Genomic DNA, 21,136 nt, shown 5'->3' with positions numbered 1-21,136 from the left:
CCAGGCATTCCCACCACACACTTCCCCAAATCCAGACACTCCCACCAGACACTTCCCCAAAACCAGGCACTCCCACCCACACACTTCCCCAAAACCAGGCATTCCCACCACACACTTCCCCAAAACCAGGCACTCCCACCAGACACTTCCCCAAAACCAGGCATTCCCACCAGACAATTCCCCAAAACCAGGCATTCCCAGCAGACACTTCCCCAAAACCAGCCATTCCCACCAGACACTTCCCCAAAACCAGGCATTCCCACCAGACACTTCCCCAAAACCAGCCACTCCCACCAGACACTTCCCCAAAACCAGGCATTCCCACCAGACACTTCCCCAAAACCAGGCACTCCCACCAGACACTTCCCCAAAACCAGGCATTCCCACCAGACGCTTCCCCAAAACCAGGCACTCCCACCAGACACTTCCCCAAAACCAGCCACTCCCACTACGCACTTCCCCAAAACCAGGCACTCCCACCAGACAGTTCCCCAAAACCAGGCACTCCCACCACACACTTCCCCAAAACCAGGCATTCCCACCAGACACTTCCCCAAAACCAGACACTCCCACCAGACACTTCCCCAAAACCAGGCACTCCCACCCACACACTTCCCCAAAACCAGGCATTCCCACCACACACTTCCCCAAAACCAGGCATTCCCACCAGACACTTCCCCAAAACCAGGCACTCCCACCAGACACTTCCCCAAAACCAGGCATTCCCACCAGACGCTTCCCCAAAACCAGGCACTCCCACCAGACACTTCCCCAAAACCAGGCACTCCCACCAGACACTTCCCCAAAACCAGGCATTCCCACCACACATTTCTCCAACCCAGGATCCAGGGTGCCTGACCTCTGTATCCAGGACATGTCATGGGCACTGGCCATGAAATCCTCAAGAGGTGGTGACACAAGAAGGCAGCACTCATCACCCACGATATGTCCTCTTCTCATTGGTGTGCTGACAGTGGGGAGGGTTCAGAGGAGGTTCACAAAAATGATTTCGGGAATGAAATTGTTTTCATCTGAGAAGTGACTGATGGCTCTGGGCCTGATCTCACTGGAATTTAGAAGAATGAGGGTGAATCTCATTGAAGCCTATCAAACATTGAAAGGCCTAGGTAGCGTGGATGTGGAGAGGATGGTTTCGTTGGGGGGTGAGTCCAGGATCAAAGGGCACAGCCCCAAATAGAGGGTGAGACGTCCATTCAGAACAGAGACGAGGAGGGATTTTTTTAGGCAGAGGTTGATAGCTTCTCAATTAGACAAGGCGTCAAAAGTTATAGGGTGAAGCCAGAAGAATGGGATTGGGAGGGAAATGAATCAGCTGTGATGGAATGGTAGAGCAGACTCGATGGACTGAATGGCCTGGTTCTATTCTTATGTCTTATGGTCTGATGTTATGATCTACCATTAAGGGTTTTATTCAAACCCTGCAGACACACATTCTATGATTCAGGAACAGCTTCTTCCCCTCCAGCATCAGATTTCGGAATGGTCCATGAACACATAGAAATTTATAGCACTTACAGCCCCTTCACCCCACAATGTTGTGCCGAGCATGAAACTGCCTAGAATTTCCCTAGCGCAAAGCACTCTATATTTCAAAGCTCCATGTACCTATCTAAGATGCTCTTAAAGGACCTTATTTTATCCGCTTCCACCACCACTGCTGGTAGTGCATTACCCCACCCACCACTCTCTGTGTGAAAAACATACCCCTGACATATGCCCCATACCTATTTCCAAACACCTTAAAACTGTGTCCTCTCATGCTAGCCATTTCAGCCCTGGAAAAAAGCCTCTTACTATCCACACAATCAATACTCCTCATTATCTTTTACACTTCTTTCAGGTCACCTCTCATCCTTCGTCGCTCCAAGGGGAAAAGGCCAAGTACACTGAACCTATTCTCATAAGGTATGCTCCCCGATCCAGGCATCATCCTTGCAAATCTCCTCTGCACTCTTTCTATAGTATCCACATAATTCCTGTAGTGAGGAAACCAGAACTGAACACAGTTCTCCAAGTGGGGTCTAAGGTCTTATACAGCCGTAACATTACCTCACAGCTCTTGAACTCAATCCCACAATTGATGAATGCCAACACACCATACATCTTCTCAACAAAACTGTCAACCTGTCCTATTGACATGGACCCCAAGATGCCTCAGATCCTCCACACTGCCAAGAGTCTTACCATTTATATTATATTCTGTCTTCAAATTCAACCTACCAAAATGAACCACTTCACACTTATCTGGGTTGAAGTCCATCTGCCACTTCTCAGCCCAGTTCTGCATCCTATCGATGTCCCGCTTTAACCTCTGACAAACCTCCAGACTATCCACAATACCCCCAACCTTTGTGTCATCAGCAAACTTACTAACCCACTCTTCATCCAGGTCATTTATAAAAATCACAAAGAGCAGGGGTCCCAGAATAGATCCCTGCGGAACACCGACCTCCATGTAGAATATGTCCCGTCTACAATCATCCTTTGCCTTCTGGGGGGCAAGCCAATCCTGGATCGACAAAGCAAGGTCTCCTTGGATCCCATGCCCCCTTACTTTCTGAAGGAGCCTTGCATGGGGAACCTTATCAAATAAGACCATAACACCATAAAATATAGGAGCAGAAGTAGGCCATTCAGTCCAACAAGTCTGCTCCACCATTCAATCATGAGCTGATCCAATTCTTCCAGTCATCCTCACTCCCCTGTCTTCTCCCCAGACCCTTTGATATCCCAGCTAATCAAGAACCTATCTATCTCTGCCTTAAATACACCCAATGACTTGGCCTCCACAGCCTCTCGTGGCAACAAATTCCACAGATTTACCACCCTCTGACTAAAGTAATTTCTCTGCATCTCTGTTCTAAATGGACGTCCTTCAATCCTGAAATCGTGCCCTCTTGTCCTAGCATTGGAAATAACTTTGCCATATCTAATCTGTTCAGGCCTTTTAACATTCAGAATATTTCTATGAGATCCCCCCCCCCCCATTCTCCTGAACTCCAGGGAATACAGACCAACAGCTGCCAGATGTTCCACATACAGTACCCCTTTCTTTCCTGGAATCATTCTCGTGAATCTTCTCTAAACCCTCTCCAATGTCAGTATATCCTTTCTAAAATAAGGAGCCCAAAACTGCACACAGTACTCCAAGTGTGGTCTCACGAGTGCCTTATAGAGCCTCAACATCACATCCCTGCTCTTATATTCTGTACCTCTAGAAATGAATGACAACATTGCATTCGCCTTCTTCACCAACTCAACCTGGAGGTTAACTTTTAGGGTATCCTGTACAGGGACCCCCAAGTCCTTTGCATCTCGGCATTTTGAATTCTCTCCCCATCTAAATAATAAACTGCCCATTTATTTCTTCTACGAAAGTGCATGACCGCACACTTTACCAACAATGTATTTCATTTACCACTTCCTGCCCATTTCCCAAAACAATCTAAGACTCTCTGTAGGATCTCTGTTTCCTCAACACTACCTGCTCCTCCAGCTATCATAAAAAACTATACATTCCAGTAACAAATATATTTTGAGTGAAAGAAGCTTGTTCCTACTTGTTGAGTGAGTGTTTTCAGGTTTCACTACCTTCCCAAAGAGAAGAGAACACAGCCTGGGTGATGGGGGCCCTTAGTGATGGATTCCACCTTCTTGTGGCACTGCTTTTGAAGGTGTCCACGATACTGGAGAGGCCAGGGCCCACGATGAAGCTGGCTGAGTTTACAGCTTTCTGCAGCTTTTTCTCATCCTGTGCAGTGGTCCCTCCATACCACTCAGTGATACCTGCAACCTGTAATCAAACTGCAACCAGCTGTAGAGAGGGTATCTACCCAACTGAGATCCTCTCTTATTTCAGACTGGGGGGAGGAGGGAAGGAGCCCCCACCCCCAGGCCCTTTGCCGAGTGTGTGCATCCACCCTCAATACTTACCAGGCTTTTGACGATTTTCAACAGCTCTTCCATCACCACAGCGATGCCTTGGTATCCAAGGAGACGGCAGATGGTCTTGAAGTGAGGGGGCCCCACAAAGTTGCGGAAGACGCTATAGATGTGGGTGAAGGCAATGTTCAGTGGCTATACAAAAAGAGAGTTACATGGTGAATTACTAATCAGAGAGGGAATCAGTCTTAAACCCGGGGAACCCATTATCTAAGAAGGGACGTGCTGGGAAAGGTTCACGAGAACGATCCTGGGAATGAAAGGTTTAACGTATGAGAAGCATTTCATGTCTCTGGCCCGTACTCACTGCAGAATGAGGGGGATTTCATTGAAATTTAAAGAATATTGAAAAGCCTAAATAAAGTGGATGTGGAGAGGGGTGGGGAAGTCCAGGACCAGAGGGCACAGCCTCAGAATAGAGGGACATCCATTCTGAACATCTCATCTCTGAGGAGGAGTTTCTGAGGAGTGGTGAATCTGTGGAATTCATTGTCACACACGGCTGTGGAGACCAAGTCATTGAGTAGACATCTTTAAAGCAGAGGTTCTTGATTAGTTGGGTCATCAAAGGTTACAGGGAGAAAGCAGGGGAATGGGGTCGAGGGGAAATAATAAATCAGACATGATGGAATAGCAGAGCGAACTCAATGGGCTGAATGGCCTAATTCTGCTCAAGAATCATGGAGTCATAGAGCACTGCAGCTTAGGAACAGGCCCTTCAGCCCATCCAGGACTGTAAACTTGTCTTCAATGTTACAATTGAACCTGCATCCACCACTTCTTGAAGGAACATGGAACGAGCTGCCAGAGGAAGTGGTAGAGGTGGGTACCATTGTTTAAAAGACACTTCGACAGGTACGTGGAGAGAAAAGGTTTAGAACAGTGGTTCCCAACCTGGGGTCCATAGACCCCTTGGTTAATGCCAGACATGGCATAAAAAAAGGTTGGGAAGCCCTGGTTTAGGGGTAAATGTGGGTAAAGGGGACTGGCTCCGATGGACATTGTTGGCATGGATGTGGGGGAGTTTAGGGTTGTAACGTTTTTACTGTCACTCATTCTTTAGGGCATTTCTGTTTTCGTGGATGTCGGAAGAACAGGAGTTTCAGTTTGTGTTTTATGTACATTCTCTGATATTAAATAGAACTATTGAACAATATTTGTAATTTTCCCCTTACCCCTCCCTCTTCTTCATTTCCCACTCTGGCCTCCTACCTCTTCTCCTCACCTGCCTGTCACCTCCCCCAGTGCACTCCCTCCTTTCCTTTCTGCTAAGGTCCACTTACCTCTCCTATCTTCTACTCCAGCCCTTTACCTTTCCCACCAATCACCTCCCAGATCCTTACTTCCTTCCCTCACCTGGTCTCACCCCTCACCTCCCAGCTTGTACTCCTTCCCTCCCGCTTCCTCTCCAGTCTTGATGGAGGCTCTCGGCCCAAAATATCAACAGTTTTTTACGGTTTTTGCCTGACCCGCTGAGCTCCTCTGGCATTTTGTGTGTGTTGCCATTGGGTCACACCAGAGAGGTGGCAGAGTCTGTCAGCAGCCTCTCACTGGCCAGCCGAATGGGTCGTTCCGGCCTCACTGGCATTCGAGAGTTGGCAGACTGTGAATGACCTCACAGAGTGACCAAACCAGTTACGCCAGCCTCACTTGAGATAGTCGGCAGACACAAGAAACTCTGCTGGTGCTGGAAATCCAGAGCAACACACACAAAGTGCTGGAGGAACTCAGCAGGTCAGGCAACAACTATGGAAAAGAGTAAACAGTTGACATTCTGGGCCAAGACCTTTCATTAGGACTAGAAAGGAAGGAAATAAGTCAGGCTAATAAGGTGGGAAAAGGGGAGGAAGGTGCAGAAGATGGCAGGTGCGATGTGAAGCTGGACGATGGGGAGGGGTGAAGTAAAGAGCTGGAAGTCAATAGGTAAAAGAGATAGAGGGCTGGAGAAGGGGGAATTGGATAGGAGAGGACTGAAGGCCATGGAAGAAAGGGAAGGGGACCAGAGGGAGGCAGTGGGCAGGTAAGCAGATGAGGTGAGAGAGCAAAACAGGAATGGGGGATGATGAAGGAGATGGGGCGAGGTGGGGGGGCAACTACCAGAAGTAGTTGGGGAAATTGATGTACATAGTATCATTTCGGAGGCTACCCAGATGTAATATAAGGTGCTGCCCTTCCAAACTGAGTGTGGCCTCAGTGTAACAGTAGACAAGGCCATGGACTAACGTGTTGGAGTGGGAATGGGAAGTAGAATTGAAATGGATGGCCACCAGGTGATCCCATTTTTTGTGGCACACGGAGCGAAGGTGCTCGGCGAAGCTGTCTCTCAATCTACATCGGGTCTCACCGATATACAGAAGACCACACCGGGAGCACGAGATACAGCAGCTGACCCCAACAGACTCACAGGTGAAACGTCACCTCATCGCTTCAAAGTCCCTCACCTGGAAGGACTGTTTAGGGCCCTGAATGAGGAAGGAGGTGTCGGGGCAGGTGTGGCATGCTCCACTTGAAAGGATGAAAGGAGAAGCATCAGGAGAGTGGAACAAATGAACAAGGGAGTGATCCCTGAGGAAAGCAGAAAGTGGGGGGGTGGGTAGTGAAAAATGCACGGTGGTGGGATCCCACTGGAGATGCTGGAAGCTCTGGAGAATGATGTGCTGGACGTGGAGGCTGGGGGGTGGTAACTGAGGACAAGAGGAACCCTATCCCTGGTAAGGTGTGGGAGGATGGGGTGAGGGTAGATGCGCATGAAATGGAAGAGATGCGGTTGAGGGCAGCGTTGATGGTGGAGGAAGGAAAGCCCCTTTCTTTGAAGAGGAGGGCACCTCAGTATGGGAAGCTACATCCTGAGAGCAGACATGGCAGAGGTGGAGGAACTGAGAGAAGGGGATGGCCATTTTACAAGTGACAGGTGGGAAGAGGTATAGTCCAGGTAGCTGTGAGAATCAGTGGTTCATAAAAGATAACAGGAGGTCTTCAGAGATGGAGACAAGACAGCGAGAAAGGGGAGAGAGGTGTTGGAAATTTGAAGTTGGAGGCAAAAGTCAATGAAGTCGACGAGCTCAGCATTGGTATAGGAAGTTTCACCTATGCAGTTGTCACAATGGCATTGGAAAAGTTGGAGAGAGATTCCAGTGTAGGCTTGGAACAGGGACTGCTCCACATAGCCGACAGGCAGGCAGGCATAGCCGGGATCCATGCGAGTGCCCATGGCTACACCTTTTGCTTGAAAGAGATGTAAGGAGCGGAAGGAGAATTATTGTGAGTGAGGACCAGTTCTGCCAGACGGAGAGGGGAATTGGTTGGGTCTGTTGTCCAGAGAGAAGCAGAGAGCTTTAAGGCCATCCTGATAGGGCAGGGAAGTGTATACAAACTGGACATCCATGGCTAGCGAACTTAATGTCATTGAAAGGATCCAGAGCATGTGAAGTGTCATGGATGTAGGTGGGAAGGGACTGAACCAGGGGCATAAAACAGAGTTGAGGTGTGCAGATATGAGTTCTGTGGGGCAGGAGTAAGCAGAACAATGGCTATACCTGGAGAGTCAGGTTTGTGGATCTTGGGTAGGAGGTAGAAAATGGGAGGTGCAGGTTAAGGGATCTACGGGTTGAACGACAGGCCTTGTGATTCCAGCCCCACTCACATAAGGGATTTGGCAGACTGTCAACAACCTGTTACAGGGTGACCAACCCACTGATTCCAGCCCCACTCACATAAGGGATTTGGCAGACTGTCAACAACCTGTTACAGGGTGACCAACCCACTGATTCCAGCCTCACTCACCTTTGACCCATACAGGTAGTAGGGTTGGACACTGGCCGGCTTGTCCCTCTGAGGCTCGTCGGTGAAGGGGATAGCAGTGCGGACAAACCTGGACAAACAGAGCAGAACACTTTGTATTAAGAACTTCAGTAGTCAAGGACAGCAATTACACACTCCCAGGGTCAGACTCAGAGTAAAGCTCCCTCCACACTGTCCCATCACACACTCCCAGGGTCAGACTCAGAGTAAAGCTCCCTCCACACTGTCCCATCACACACTCCCGGGGTCAGACACTGAGTGAAACTCCCTCCACACCGTCCCATCACACACTCCCAGGGTCAGACACTGAGTGAAACTCCCTCCACACTGTCCCATCACACACTCCCAGGGTCAGACACTGAGTGAAACTCCCTCCACACTGTCCCATCACACACTCCCAGGGTCAGACACTGAGTGAAACTCTCTCCACACTGTCCCATCACACACTCCCAGGGTCAGACACTGAGTGAAACCTCCTCCATACCGTTCCATCACACACACCCAGGGTCAGACACTGAGTGAAGCTCCCTCCACACCGTCCCATCACACACTCCCAGGGTCAGACACTGAGTGAAACTCCCTCCACACCATCCCATCATACACTCCCAGGGTCAGACACTGTGAAGCTCCCTCCACACCGTCCCATCACACACTCCCAGGGTCAGACACTGAGTGAAACTCCCTCCACACTGTCCCATCACACACTCCCAGGGTCAGACACTGAGTGAAACTCTCTCCACACTGTCCCATCACACACTCCCAGGGTCAGACACTGAGTGAATCTCCCTCCACACCATCCCATCACACACTCCCGGGGTCAGACACAGAGTGAATCTCCCTCCACACCGTCCCATCACACACTCCCGGGGTCAGACACAGAGTGAAACTCCCTCCACACCGTCCCATCACACACTCCCGGGGTCAGACACGGAGTGAAACTCCCTCCACACCGTCCCATCACACACGCCCGGGGTCAGACATGGAGTGAAACTCCCTCCACACTGTCCCATCACATACTCCCGGGGTCAGACACGGAGTGAAACTCCCTCCACACCGTCGCCTCACATACTTGCAGTGCAAGGACCCTCAAACACTGTCACACTAACCGATTGGTTGAGCCGTTGTAACAGTAATTGGGAAGGAAATCGAAGTTGAGTTCCCAGAAGACGTGAAGTGTAATGCGCCCGTAGGGAGCGGAGACGTTGTGATTGGCTTCACGGAACATGGCATCGAAGCTATCCAGCGTCATATGTTTGGAGAGGAGGCGGTGAGTGAGTTTATTCACCTCAAACAGCCACTCCAGTTCCTGTGGAGAGGGCAATATCAGACTTGAGTCCTTCACTGCCCACACCTGTCCCACATATCCAGTGTGTGGAGTACGCCTTCTACTCTCCACACCCTTACACCCTGAGGTGTCACAACCCAAGCACCATTTGGTCACAGCTTGATTCCCAGTTCCCAAGGTGACGAGGCTACAGACAATGCCCCCACTGACTGACATTAGTAGAGATCAGCCCAGGGGGGGAAGTTATTCTCCTTCCTCCAGTCTCCTGACACTATCGAGGGATTCTCTCATCCATTTGGTCCCTCTAGCACTCTAAACTTTCGTGGCCCAACCTTCGGTCTTACCAGCTGCCCATCTCCATAAACCCCTGGAACAATAAGAGCCTGCAGATTTCAGTGTGGGTCCAGAGTGAAGAACTTCTCTCAGTCTTGTCTGAGGCTGGCCCAGTGTTCAAAGCCATGTCACTGGTCTGGCTATCGACTCGAGTTCCCATCCTTGCAAACTCCAGACTGGAGGCTGTTCCGTCCTGACAGGATGACCAGCTCAACCCTGAGAGCAAGGTGTCCAACTAAAGGCAGAGAATCGAGCCCTTCTCAACCTGCTGAGGAGCTGGAAGGGTGGGTAGTAAGCAGCAGCAGGGCTGCCCCACCGCTGAGGAGCTGGAAGCGTGGGTAGTAAGCAGCAGCAGGGCTGCCCCAGGGCTGAGGAGCTGGAAGGGTGGGTAGTAAGCAGCAGCAGGGCTGCCCCACCGCTGAGGAGCTGGAAGGGTGGGTAGTAAGCAGCAGCAGGGCTGCCCCAGGGCTGAGGAGCTGGAAGGGTGGGTAGTAAACAGCAGCAGGGCTGCCCCACTGCTGAGGAGCTGGAAGGGTGGGTAGTAAGCAGCAGCAGGGCTGCCCCAGGGCTGAGGAGCTGGAAGGGTGGGTAGTAAACAGCAGCAGGGCTGCCCCAGGGCTGAGGAGCTGGAAGGGTGGGTAGTAAGCAGCAGCAGGGCTGCCCCAGGGCTGAGGAGCTGGAAGGGTGGGTAGTAAGCAGCAGCAGGGCTGCCCCAGGGCTGAGGAGCTGGAAGGGTGGGTAGTAAGCAGCAGCAGGGCTGCCCCAGGGCTGAGGAGCTGGAAGGGTGGGTAGTAAGCAGCAGCAGGGCTGCCCCAGGGCTGAGGAGCTGGAAGGGTGGGTAGTAAGCAGCAGCAGGGCTGCCCCAGGGCTGAGGAGCTGGAAGGGTGGGTAGTAAACAGCAGCAGGGCTGCCCCAGGGCTGAGGAGCTGGAAGGGTGGGTAGTAAACAGCAGCAGGGCTGCCCCAGGGCTGAGGAGCTGGAAGGGTGGGTAGTAAACAGCAGCAGGGCTGCCCCACCGCTGAGGAGCTGGAAGGGTGGGTAGTAAACAGCAGCAGGGCTGCCCCAGGGCTGAGGAGCTGGAAGGGTGGGTAGTAAACAGCAGCAGGGCTGCCCCAGGGCTGAGGAGCTGGAAGGGTGGGTAGTAAGCAGCAGCAGGGCTGCCCCACCGCTGAGGAGCTGGAAGGGTGGGTAGTAAGCAGCAGCAGGGCTGCCCCAGGGCTGAGGAGCTGGAAGGGTGGGTAGTAAACAGCAGCAGGGCTGCCCCAGGGCTGAGGAGCTGGAAGGGTGGGTAGTAAGCAGCAGCAGGGCTGCCCCACCGCTGAGGAGCTGGAAGGGTGGGTAGTAAACAGCAGCAGGGCTGCCCCACCGCTGAGGAGCTGGAAGGGTGGGTAGTAAGCAGCAGCAGGGCTGCCCCAGGGCTGAGGAGCTGGAAGGGTGGGTAGTAAACAGCAGCAGGGCTGCCCCAGGGCTGAGGAGCTGGAAGGGTGGGTAGTAAGCAGCAGCAGGGCTGCCCCACCGCTGAGGAGCTGGAAGGGTGGGTAGTAAGCAGCAGCAGGGCTGCCCCACCGCTGAGGAGCTGGAAGGGTGGGTAGTAAACAGCAGCAGGGCTGCCCCAGGGCTGAGGAGCTGGAAGGGTGGGTAGTAAGCAGCAGCAGGGCTGCCCCAGGGCTGAGGAGCTGGAAGGGTGGGTAGTAAACAGCAGCAGGGCTGCCCCAGGGCTGAGGAGCTGGAAGGGTGGGTAGTAAGCAGCAGCAGGGCTGCCCCAGGGCTGAGGAGCTGGAAGGGTGGGTAGTAAGCAGCAGCAGGGCTGCCCCACCGCTGAGGAGCTGGAAGGGTGGGTAGTAAGCAGCAGCAGGGCTGCCCCACTGCTGAGGAGCTGGAAGGGTGGGTAGTAAGCAGCAGCAGGGCTGCCCCACCGCTGAGGAGCTGGAAGGGTGGGTAGTAAACAGCAGCAGGGCTGCCCCACCGCTGAGGAGCTGGAAGGGTGGGTAGTAAGTTTGCAGATGACACAAAGGTTGGTTGAGTTGTGGATAGTGTAAGAAGTTTATCGTGGTCCTGGGCTGTGAAGTGGCAGATGGAATTCACTCCAGGAAATGTTAAGCAATTTACCCTGGAAGGTTGAATTTGAAGACAGAATACAGGATTAATGGCGGAATTCACAGCAGTATGGAGAAACAGAGGGATACTGGGGTCTTGCAGTCCACATACACAGATCCCTAAAAGTTACTAGCAAAGCAGACAGACTGGCTAAGTGTGTTGGCCTTCATTAATTGGAAAGCAACACAGGCAGGGATGAAGGCAGAGCAGCAATGACTGGAATCTCTGGAAGCACAGGATAGACATTTCCCAAAGAGAAAGTATTCTAAAAGCAATATGACACAACCATAGCCAACAAGAGAAGTCAAAGCCAACATAAAAGCCAAAGAGAGGACATATAATAGAGCAAAAATTACTGGCAAGTTAGTGAATTGGGAAGCTTTTAAAAACCAACAGATGGCAACTAAAAAAGTTATTAAGGTGGTAAAGATGGAATACACAAGTAAGCTAGCCAATAATACGAAAGAAGATACCGAATAGGTAGATGAAGAGATCGTGGAATAATTATCTTTCAAGAATCATGAGATTCTGGAATGGTTCTGGAAGTTTGGAAAATTGCAAACATCGCCCACTCTTCAAGAAGGGAAAGAGGAAAAAGAAAGGAAACTCTCGGCCAGTTAACCTGACCTCAGAGGTTGAGAAGATGTTGCAGTCAATTGTTAAGGATGAGTCTCAGGGTACTTGGAGACACAGGATAAAATAGGCCGTAGTCAACATGGTTTCCTCACGGGAAAATCTTGCCTGACAAATCTGTTGGAATTCCTTGAAGAAATAACATGCAGGATAGACAAAGGAGAATTGGTTGATGTTGTGTACTTATATTTTTAGAAGGCCTTTGACAAGGTGCCACACATGAAGCTGCTTAACAAGATATGAGCCCATATTACAGAAAAGATTCTAGCATGGATAAAACACTGGCTGATTGGCAGGAGGCAATGAGTGGGAATGAAGGGAGCCGGTGACTAGTGGTGTTCCACAGGGATCGGTGTTGGGACCGATTCTTTTTATGTATCTGTTAATGATTTGGATGATGGAATTGATGGCTTTGTTGCAATGCTTCACACGATATGAAGGTAGGTGGAGGGAGAGATGGTTTTGAGGAAGTAGAAGCATACAGAAGGAATTAGACAGATGAGGAGAATGGGCAATGAAATGGCAGATGGAATAGTGTCGGGAAGTCTATGGTCATGCACTTTGGTGGAAGAAATGAAAGAGTTGACTATTTTTTAAATGGAGGTTAATTTGCAGGTTAAGCTGGTGGTGAGGAAGGCAAATGTAATGTTAGCATTCATTGCAAGAGGACTAGAATATAATCAGAATCAGGTTTATTATCACCGGCATGTGGCGTGTAAAGTTTAAGCTTTATTAAACACTGGTGAGGCCTCAAGGAGTATTGTGGGCAGTTTTGGGCCCCTTGTCTTAGAAAGAATGAAACTGTCAAAGGAGGTTCACAATAACAGTTCCAGGATTGAATGGCTTGCATACAAAGAGCATTTAATAGCTCTGGGCCTGTATTCACTGGAATTCAGAAGAATGAAGGTGACCTCATTGAAACCTATCGAATGGTGAAAGGACTTGACAGAGTGGATGTGGAGAGGATGTTTCCTATGGTCTCAGACCAGAGGACAGCCTCAGAATAGAGGGGCGTCCTTTAAGAACAGAGATGGAAAAGAATTTCTTCTGCCAGAGAGTGGTGAATCTGTGGAATTCGTTGCCACAGGCAGCTGTGGAGGCCAAATTTTTATGAATATTTAAGGCAGATGCTAATAGATTCTTGATGGGTCCGGCCATTAAAGGATACAGGGAGAAGGCAGGAGATTGGGCTGAGAGGAAAATTGGATCAGCTATGATGAAATGGTGGAGCAGACTTAATGGGCCTAATGGCCTAATTCTGTTCCTATAGCTTTTGGACTTAAGGTCTTATTAGTTGGCAAATTGAGTTCAAGAGCTGAGATGTAATGTTGTAACTCAATAAAATCCTTGTTCTTGTCTTCAGTTCTGGTCACTTCATTATAGGAAGTACGTGAAAGCTTTCAGGAGGGTGCAGAGGAGATTTACCTGCATGTCGCCTGGATTAGAGAGCTTGTCTTATGATAGATTGTGTGAGCTCGGGCTTTACTCTTGGGAGTGAGGGAGGATGACAGGTGACTCGATAGAGGTGTACAAGATGATAAGAGACACAGATCGAGTGGACAGCCAGAGACTTTTCCCAGGGTGAAAATTACTAATATGAAGGGACATAATTTTAAGGTGTTAGGAAGAAAGTATAGGGGGATGTCAGAGGGAGGACTTTAACACAGAGAGTGGTGGGTTGGTGGCAGATAAATAGGGGACATTCAAGAGACTCTTAGAGACATGGATGATAAAAAAAATGGAGGGCTATGTTGGAGGGATGGGTTAGATTGATCTTGGAGTAGGTTCAAAGGTCAGTGGCATGGTAGTGTAATTGTTAGCACAGTACTGTCAACCAGGGTTCAATTCCCGCTGTTGTCGGTAAGGAATCTGTATGTTATTCCTGTGACCATGTGTGTTTCCTCCACGTGCTCTGGTTTCCTCCCAGAGTCCAACATCATACCGGTTGGTGGGTTAATTGTTCCATGATCAGGCCAGGGTTAAACTGGGGGTTGTTGGGCTACAAGGCACGAAGGGTTGGAAGGGTCAGTTTCACCGTGAATCTCAATAAATAGATAAATAAACAACATTGGAGGCCAACGAGCCTGTACTCTGTTGCAAAGTTCATTCATCTTTGTTCACCGACTTGCATGTTGCCAGAGTGTGGGAGGAAATTGCAGCACTTGGGGGAAACTCCACGATCAGAGGAAGAACACAGACAGTACTGGATGTCGGGATGGAACTCGGGTCTCTGCCACGGAGGCAGTAGCACGATCTGCTGTTCCAATCTGCCACCCCGTGTTGTTCCTCTTTTTGTTCCCTCAGAAAGGTTGTAAAATCTACTTCTACTGTCTGGTATGGGGGGGGGGGGGGGGCTACTGCACAGGACTGAAAGAAGCTGCAGAGGGTTGTAAATGTAGTCGGCTCCATCTTGGGCACTGGCCTCAAAGTACCCAGGACATCTTTAAGAAGCGGTGTCTCAGAAAGGCAGTGTCCATTATTAAGGACCTCCAGCACCCAGGGCATGCCCTTTTATCACTGTTACCAACAGGTAGGAGGTACAGAAGCCTGAAGGCACACGCTCAGTGATTCAGGAACAGCTTCTTCCCCCTCTGCCAACCGATTCCTGAATGGACTTTGAAGCTTTGGACACTACTTCACTTTTTTAATATACAGTACATTTTTTCGTACATTTTTAAATACAGGTGCTCCCCCCCTTTACAAAGGTAGAGTGTTCCCATGAAAACTTTCTTAAGATGAAATTGCATAAAGCAAAGAACCATTAATTAACATGGGAAAATTTTTTGTAAAAGCGAAAATCCTCTGTCTTGTGAAAACAGGTTACTAATGCAGGTCTCTTGTAAAAGCAAAGTGACGAAAAGCGAACATTCGTAAAGCGGGGAACACCTGTAATCTATTCAATATATGTAATTGATTTACTTGTTTATTGATTGTTATGTTTTATTTTATTTATTATTTTTTTCTCTCTGCTAAATTATGTATTGCATTGAATTGCTGTTGCTAAGTTAACAAATTTCACGTCACATGCTGGTGATATTAAACCTGATTCTGATTCTATCTCACTCACACTCTGCCCAATGGCCGTGCCCAACTCTGCTTGGCCCACAGAACCTCATTCCAAGTGGACAGAGAGTTTGGGATCAGCTCTCCTTACCACAACGGAGGTCAGGTCTTCGCTCTCAAACCGGCTAATGGCGTGATCCAGAGACTTGTACATGGCTGCTGAGATGCGCTGAGTGATTAGCCTATTGAGATCGATGGACCTCCCCAGGAGCTAAAACGAGAGAGTAATAGATCAATAACCCATCCCCTCACACACTCACCATCCCCCTTCAATCCCATCCCCTCACACACCCACCCTCCCCTCCACAGTCAATCCCATCCCCTCACACACTCACCCTCCCCCTCCACAAAGTCAATCCCATCCCCTCCAACACCCACCCTCCCCCTCCACAAAAAGTCAACCCCATCCCCTCACACACTCACCCTCCCCCTCCACAAAGTCAATCCCATCCCCTCACACACCCACCCTCCCCTCCACAAAAAGTCAACCCCATCCCCTCACACACCCACCCTCCCCCTCCACAAAAAGTCAATCCCATCCCCTCACACACTCACCCTCCCCCTCCACAAAAAGTCAATCCCATCCCCTCACACACTCTCCCTCCCCCTCCACAAAGTCAATCCCATCCCCTCACACACTCACCCTCCCCTCCACAAAAAGTCAATCCCATCCCCTCACACACTCACCCTCCCCCTCCACAAAGTCAATCCCATCCCCTCACACACCCACCATCCCCCTTCAATCCCATCCCCTCACACACCCACCCTCCCCTCCACAGTCAATCCCATCCCCTCACACACTCACCCTCCCCTCCACAAAAAGTCAATCCCATCCCCTCACACACTCACCATCCCCCTTCAATCCCATCCCCTCACACACCCACCCTCCCCTCCACAGTCAATCCCATCCCCTCACACACTCACCCTCCCCTCCACAAAAAGTCAATCCCATCCCCTCACACACTCACCCTCCCCCTCCACAAAAAGTCAATCCCATCCCCTCACACACTCTCCCTCCCCCTCCACAAAAAGTCAATCCCATCCCCTCACACACTCTCCCTCCCCCTCCACAAAAAGTCAATCCCATCCCCTCACACACTCTCCCTCCCCCTCCACAAAGTCAATCCCATCCCCTCACACACCCACCCTCCCCCTCCACAAAAAGTCAACCCCATCCCCTCACACACTCACCCTCCCCTCCACAAAAAGTCAATCCCATCCCCTCACATACTCTCCCTCCCCCTCCACAAAAAGTCAATCCCATCCCCTCACACACTCTCCCTCCCCCTCCACAAAAAGTCAATCCCATCCCCTCACACACTCACCCTCCCCTCCACAAAAAGTCAATCCCATCCCCTCACACACTCACCATCCCCCTTCAATCCCATCCCCTCACACACCCACCCTCCCCTCCAGTCAATCCCATCCCCTCACACACCCACCCTCCCCTCCAGTCAATCCCATCCCCTCACACACTCACCCTCCCCTCCACAAAAAGTCAATCCCATCCCCTCACACACTCACCCTCCCCCTCCACAAAAAGTCAATCCCATCCCCTCACACACTCTCCCTCCCCCTCCACAAAAAGTCAATCCCATCCCCTCACACACTCTCCCTCCCCCTCCACAAAAAGTCAATCCCATCCCCTCACACACTCTCCCTCCCCCTCCACAAAGTCAATCCCATCCCCTCACACACCCACCCTCCCCCTCCACAAAAAGTCAACCCCATCCCCTCACACACTCACCCTCCCCTCCACAAAAAGTCAATCCCATCCCCTCACATACTCTCCCTCCCCCTCCACAAAAAGTCAATCCCATCCCCTCACACACTCTCCCTCCCCCTCCACAAAAAGTCAATCCCATCCCCTCACACACTCTCCCTCCCCCTCCACAAAAAGTCAATCCCATCCCCTCACACACTCTCCCTCCCCCTCCACAAAAAGTCAATCCCATCCCCTCACACACTCTCCCTCCCCCTCCACAAAAAGTCAATCCCATCCCCTCACACACCCACCCTCCCCTCCACAAAGTCAATCCCATCCCCTCACACACTCTCCCTCCCCCTCCACAAAAAGTCAATCCCATCCCCTCACACACTCTCCCTCCCCCTCCACAAAGTCAATCCCATCCCCTCACACACCCACCCTCCCCCTCCACAAAAAGTCAACCCCATCCCCTCACACACTCACCCTCCCCTCCACAAAAAGTCAATCCCATCCCCTCACATACTCTCCCTCCCCCTCCACAAAAAGTCAATCCCATCCCCTCACACACTCTCCCTCCCCTCCACAAAAAGTCAATCCCATCCCCTCACACACTCTCCCTCCCCCTCCACAAAGTCAATCCCATCCCCTCACACACCCACCCTCCCCTCCACAAAGTCAATCCCATCCCCTCACACACTCACCCTCCCCCTCCACAAAAAGTCAATCCCATCCCCTCACACACTCTCCCTCCCCCTCCACAGACAATCCCATCCCCTCACACACCCACCCTCCCCTCCACAAAAAGTCAATCCCATCCCCTCACACACTCTCCCTCCCCTCCACAAAAAGTCAATCCCATCCCCTCACACACTCACCCTCCCCTCCACAAAAAGTCAATCCCATCCCCTCACAACTCACCCTCCCCTCCACAAAAAGTCAATCCCATCCCCTCACACACCCACCCTCCCCCTCCACAAAAAGTCAACCCCATCCCCTCACACACCCACCCTCCCCCTCCACAAAGTCAATCCCATCCCCTCACCCACCCTTCCTCCCCCCCACAAAAAGTCAATCCCATCCCCTCACACACTCTCCCTCCCCTCCACAAAAAGTCAATCCCATCCCCTCACACACTCTCCCTCCCCTCCACAAAAAGTCAATCTCATCCCCTCACACACTCTCCCTCCCCTCCACAAAGTCAATCCCATCCCCTCACACACTCTCCCTCCCCTCCACAGACAATCCCATCCCCTCACACACCCACCCTCCCCCTCCACAGACAATCCCATCCCCTCACACACTCTCCCTCCCCTCCACAAAAAGTCAATCCCATCCCCTCAAACACTCACCCTCCCCTCCACAAAAAATCAATCCCATCCCCTCACACACTCATCCTCCCCTCCACAAAAAGTCAATCCCATCCCCTCACACACTCACCCTCCCCTCCACAAAAAGTCAATCCCATCCCCTCACACACTCTCCCTCCCCCTCCACAGACAATCCCATCCCCTCACACACTCTCCCTCCCCCTCCACAAAAAGTCAATCCCATCCCCTCACACACTCTCTCTCCCCTCCACAAAAAGTCAATCCCATCCCCTCACACACTCACCCTCCCCTCCACAAAAAGTCAATCCCATCCCCTCACACACTCTCCCTCCCCTCCACAAAAAGTCAATCCCATCCCCTCACACACCCACCCTCCCCTCCACAAAAAGTCAATCCCATCCCCTCACACACTCTCCCTCCCCCTCCACAAAGTCAATCCCATCCCCTCACACACTCTCCCTCCCCTCCACAAAAAGTCAATCCCATCCCCTCACACACTCTCCCTCCCCCTCCACAGACAATCCCATCCCCTCACACACTCTCCCTCCCCCTCCACAAAAAGTCAATCCCATCCCCTCACACACTCTCTCTCCCCTCCACAAAAAGTCAATCCCATCCCCTCACACACTCACCCTCCCCTCCACAAAAAGTCAGTCCCATCCCCTCAAACACCCTCCACAAAAGGCACAATATAATTCTGAAACTTTTGAGGTTTATAGTAGGAAAGAGGTTTGGGTAAGAATCAGTATTGAGATGAGAATTGGTTTCGGACGATACGGTACCGTATTGGTGAGAATAATACTTTCCAGCGCCAGTTGTAAGATTGAGGTTCAATTCCCGTCCGTCTATAGGGAGCTTGTACGTTCTCCCCATGACTGTGTGGGTTTCCTCTGTGTACTCTGGTTTGCTCCCACATTCCAATGACGTATGGGTTGGGGCTAGTGAGTTGTGGGCACACTATGTTGGCGCTAGAAACATGGTGACACCTGCAGCCTTATTTATTATCAACGTGTTAGTGCAGTAGACAACTCTGAGATTTCACTTCTCCAGACAGCCGGAAAACAAAGAAAACCATGCAGGTCAGTTGACAGAGAAACCACCCCCACACACAAAAAGAATGGCAACACGATCAGTCACTCCCAAACCCCGTCCCCATATGAAATGCAACACCCAAATTCCCGACCCCACACAAAAAAAACAGGAATAAATGGACAAAAACACGAATATAAAACCAAAAAGACTGAAAAAAAAGTTCATAGTCCATTGGCCAAATCCACGATGCTGAAATCCTTGGCAACCTTTTAAAAGAGAGAGACACAGAGGCCCACAGTTCGGACGCAGCGATAAGCCATGTAGGCTCCTCTCTCCGGCACCACAGCAACCCCACCAGCAATCAGAAGGCCGTCAATACTCGTCTCCTCATTCGCCTCTGTTCCCGGAATGAGGCTTTCCTCTCCAGGACATTAGAGATATCCTCCTCCTTCAAAGAATGGGGCTTCCCTTCCTCCACCACTGATACTGCCCTCTCTTGCATCTCCTTCGTTTCCTAACAGTGACAGAGTTCTCTTGTCACTTCAGCTTAGCTGATAGAGTTGTAAACACTTCTCCTGTGAATCTGCCAATATCATCTATTGTACCTGGTGCTCCCGTTGCAGTCTTCTCCACATTGGTGAAACCCAATGTAAGTCAGGGGAATCTTTTCACCAAGCATCTCCATTCCATTTGCCAAGAGCAGAGTTTTCCAATGGTCAACCATTTTAATTCCAATCTTCATTCCTATTCCAACATGTCTGTCCATGGCCTCCTCTTCTGCCACGATGAGGCCACTCTCATATTACATCTGGGTAGTCTCCAACCTGAAGGCATCACATCGATTTCTCCTTCCAGTAATTTTTCCCTTCCCCCTTCTCTCTCCTTCTATTCCCCTCTCTGGCCTCCTCAGCTCCCTATCACCTCCCCCAGTTGCCATTCCTGGCTTCACCTGTCACCTTCCAACTGGTCTTCCTTCCCCAGCCCCCCACCTTTTTTTATTCTGTTGTTTTCCCCCCTCCTTTCCAGTCCTGAGGAAGGGTCTCAGCCTGAAATGCTGACTGTTTATTCATTTCCATAGATGCTGCCTGACCTGCTGATTTCCTCCAGCATTGTGTGTGTGTGTTGCTCTGGGAATATTGGGAATGTAGATCTCCCACATACCAGCTGTGACACTGGGAATTTTGCAAGTCTTCCTGATCTCCCCTTCTCATGCAGGATAGTATATCATCCCATGGAAAAGGAAAATATGGAGACACTCAGCAGATCAAACAGCAACGATGGAGAGAAATGTTTCAGGTCCGAACAACATCAACCTGAACGGTTGTCTATAGACAGATACTGATGATGCTCTGCATGTTGTCTGTTATCCACTTAGGTAGCAAGACCAGGAAGGCAGATTAATATCTAAATGGGGTCAAGTTAGGAAAAGGGGAAGCACAACGAGATCTAGGTGTCCTTGTTCATCAGTCTCTGAAAGCAAGTGTGCAGGTACAGCAGGAAGTGAAGAAAGCTAATGGCATGTTGGCCTTCATAACAAGGGGAGTTGAGTATAGGAGTAAAGAGGTCCTTCTGCAGCTGTACAGGGCCCTGGTGAGACCCCACCTGGAGTATTGTGTGCAGTTTTGGTCTCTAAATTTGAGGAACGGCATTCTTGCTATTGAGGGAGTGCAGCGTAGGTTCACGAGGTTAATTCCCGGGATGGCAGGACTGTCATATGTTGAAAGATTGGCGTGACTGGGCTTGGATACACTGGAATTTCGAAGGGTGAGAGCATGTTGTCTGCAGACAGACGCTATATGACCTGCTGGGAGCTTCTGGCATGTTTCCTTAGCTCCGTTTTCCAGAGCCACAGATTCTTCATTTTTATCTATTATCACCCCCCCCCCCCGCCCT

At 50.6% G+C, this 21,136-nt stretch overlaps 1 protein-coding gene across 7 annotated transcripts in view; it reads right to left on the bottom strand.

Moving 5' to 3' along the window:
* Positions 1-21,136, bottom strand: part of cyfip2 (cytoplasmic FMR1 interacting protein 2) — a 180,223-nt gene that overhangs the window by 60,392 nt on the left and 98,695 nt on the right. For all 7 annotated transcript variants that reach the window (XM_059990728.1, XM_059990727.1, XM_059990726.1 and 4 more), the window contains 4 exons: positions 15,267-15,386; positions 8,871-9,070; positions 7,747-7,834; positions 3,955-4,098 (listed from right to left, as the gene is read on the bottom strand). In XM_059990728.1, coding sequence (XP_059846711.1) covers positions 3,955-4,098; positions 7,747-7,834; positions 8,871-9,070; positions 15,267-15,386 — 552 coding nt within the window. The remainder of the gene's footprint in view (positions 1-3,954; positions 4,099-7,746; positions 7,835-8,870; positions 9,071-15,266; positions 15,387-21,136) is intronic.

Source organism: Hypanus sabinus, chromosome 15 (assembly GCF_030144855.1).
Source record: "Hypanus sabinus isolate sHypSab1 chromosome 15, sHypSab1.hap1, whole genome shotgun sequence".
Lineage (NCBI taxonomy): Eukaryota > Metazoa > Chordata > Chondrichthyes > Myliobatiformes > Dasyatidae > Hypanus > Hypanus sabinus.
The sequence above is the reverse complement of the archived record's forward strand: the minus strand, read 5'-3'. Positions and strand labels throughout refer to the sequence as shown.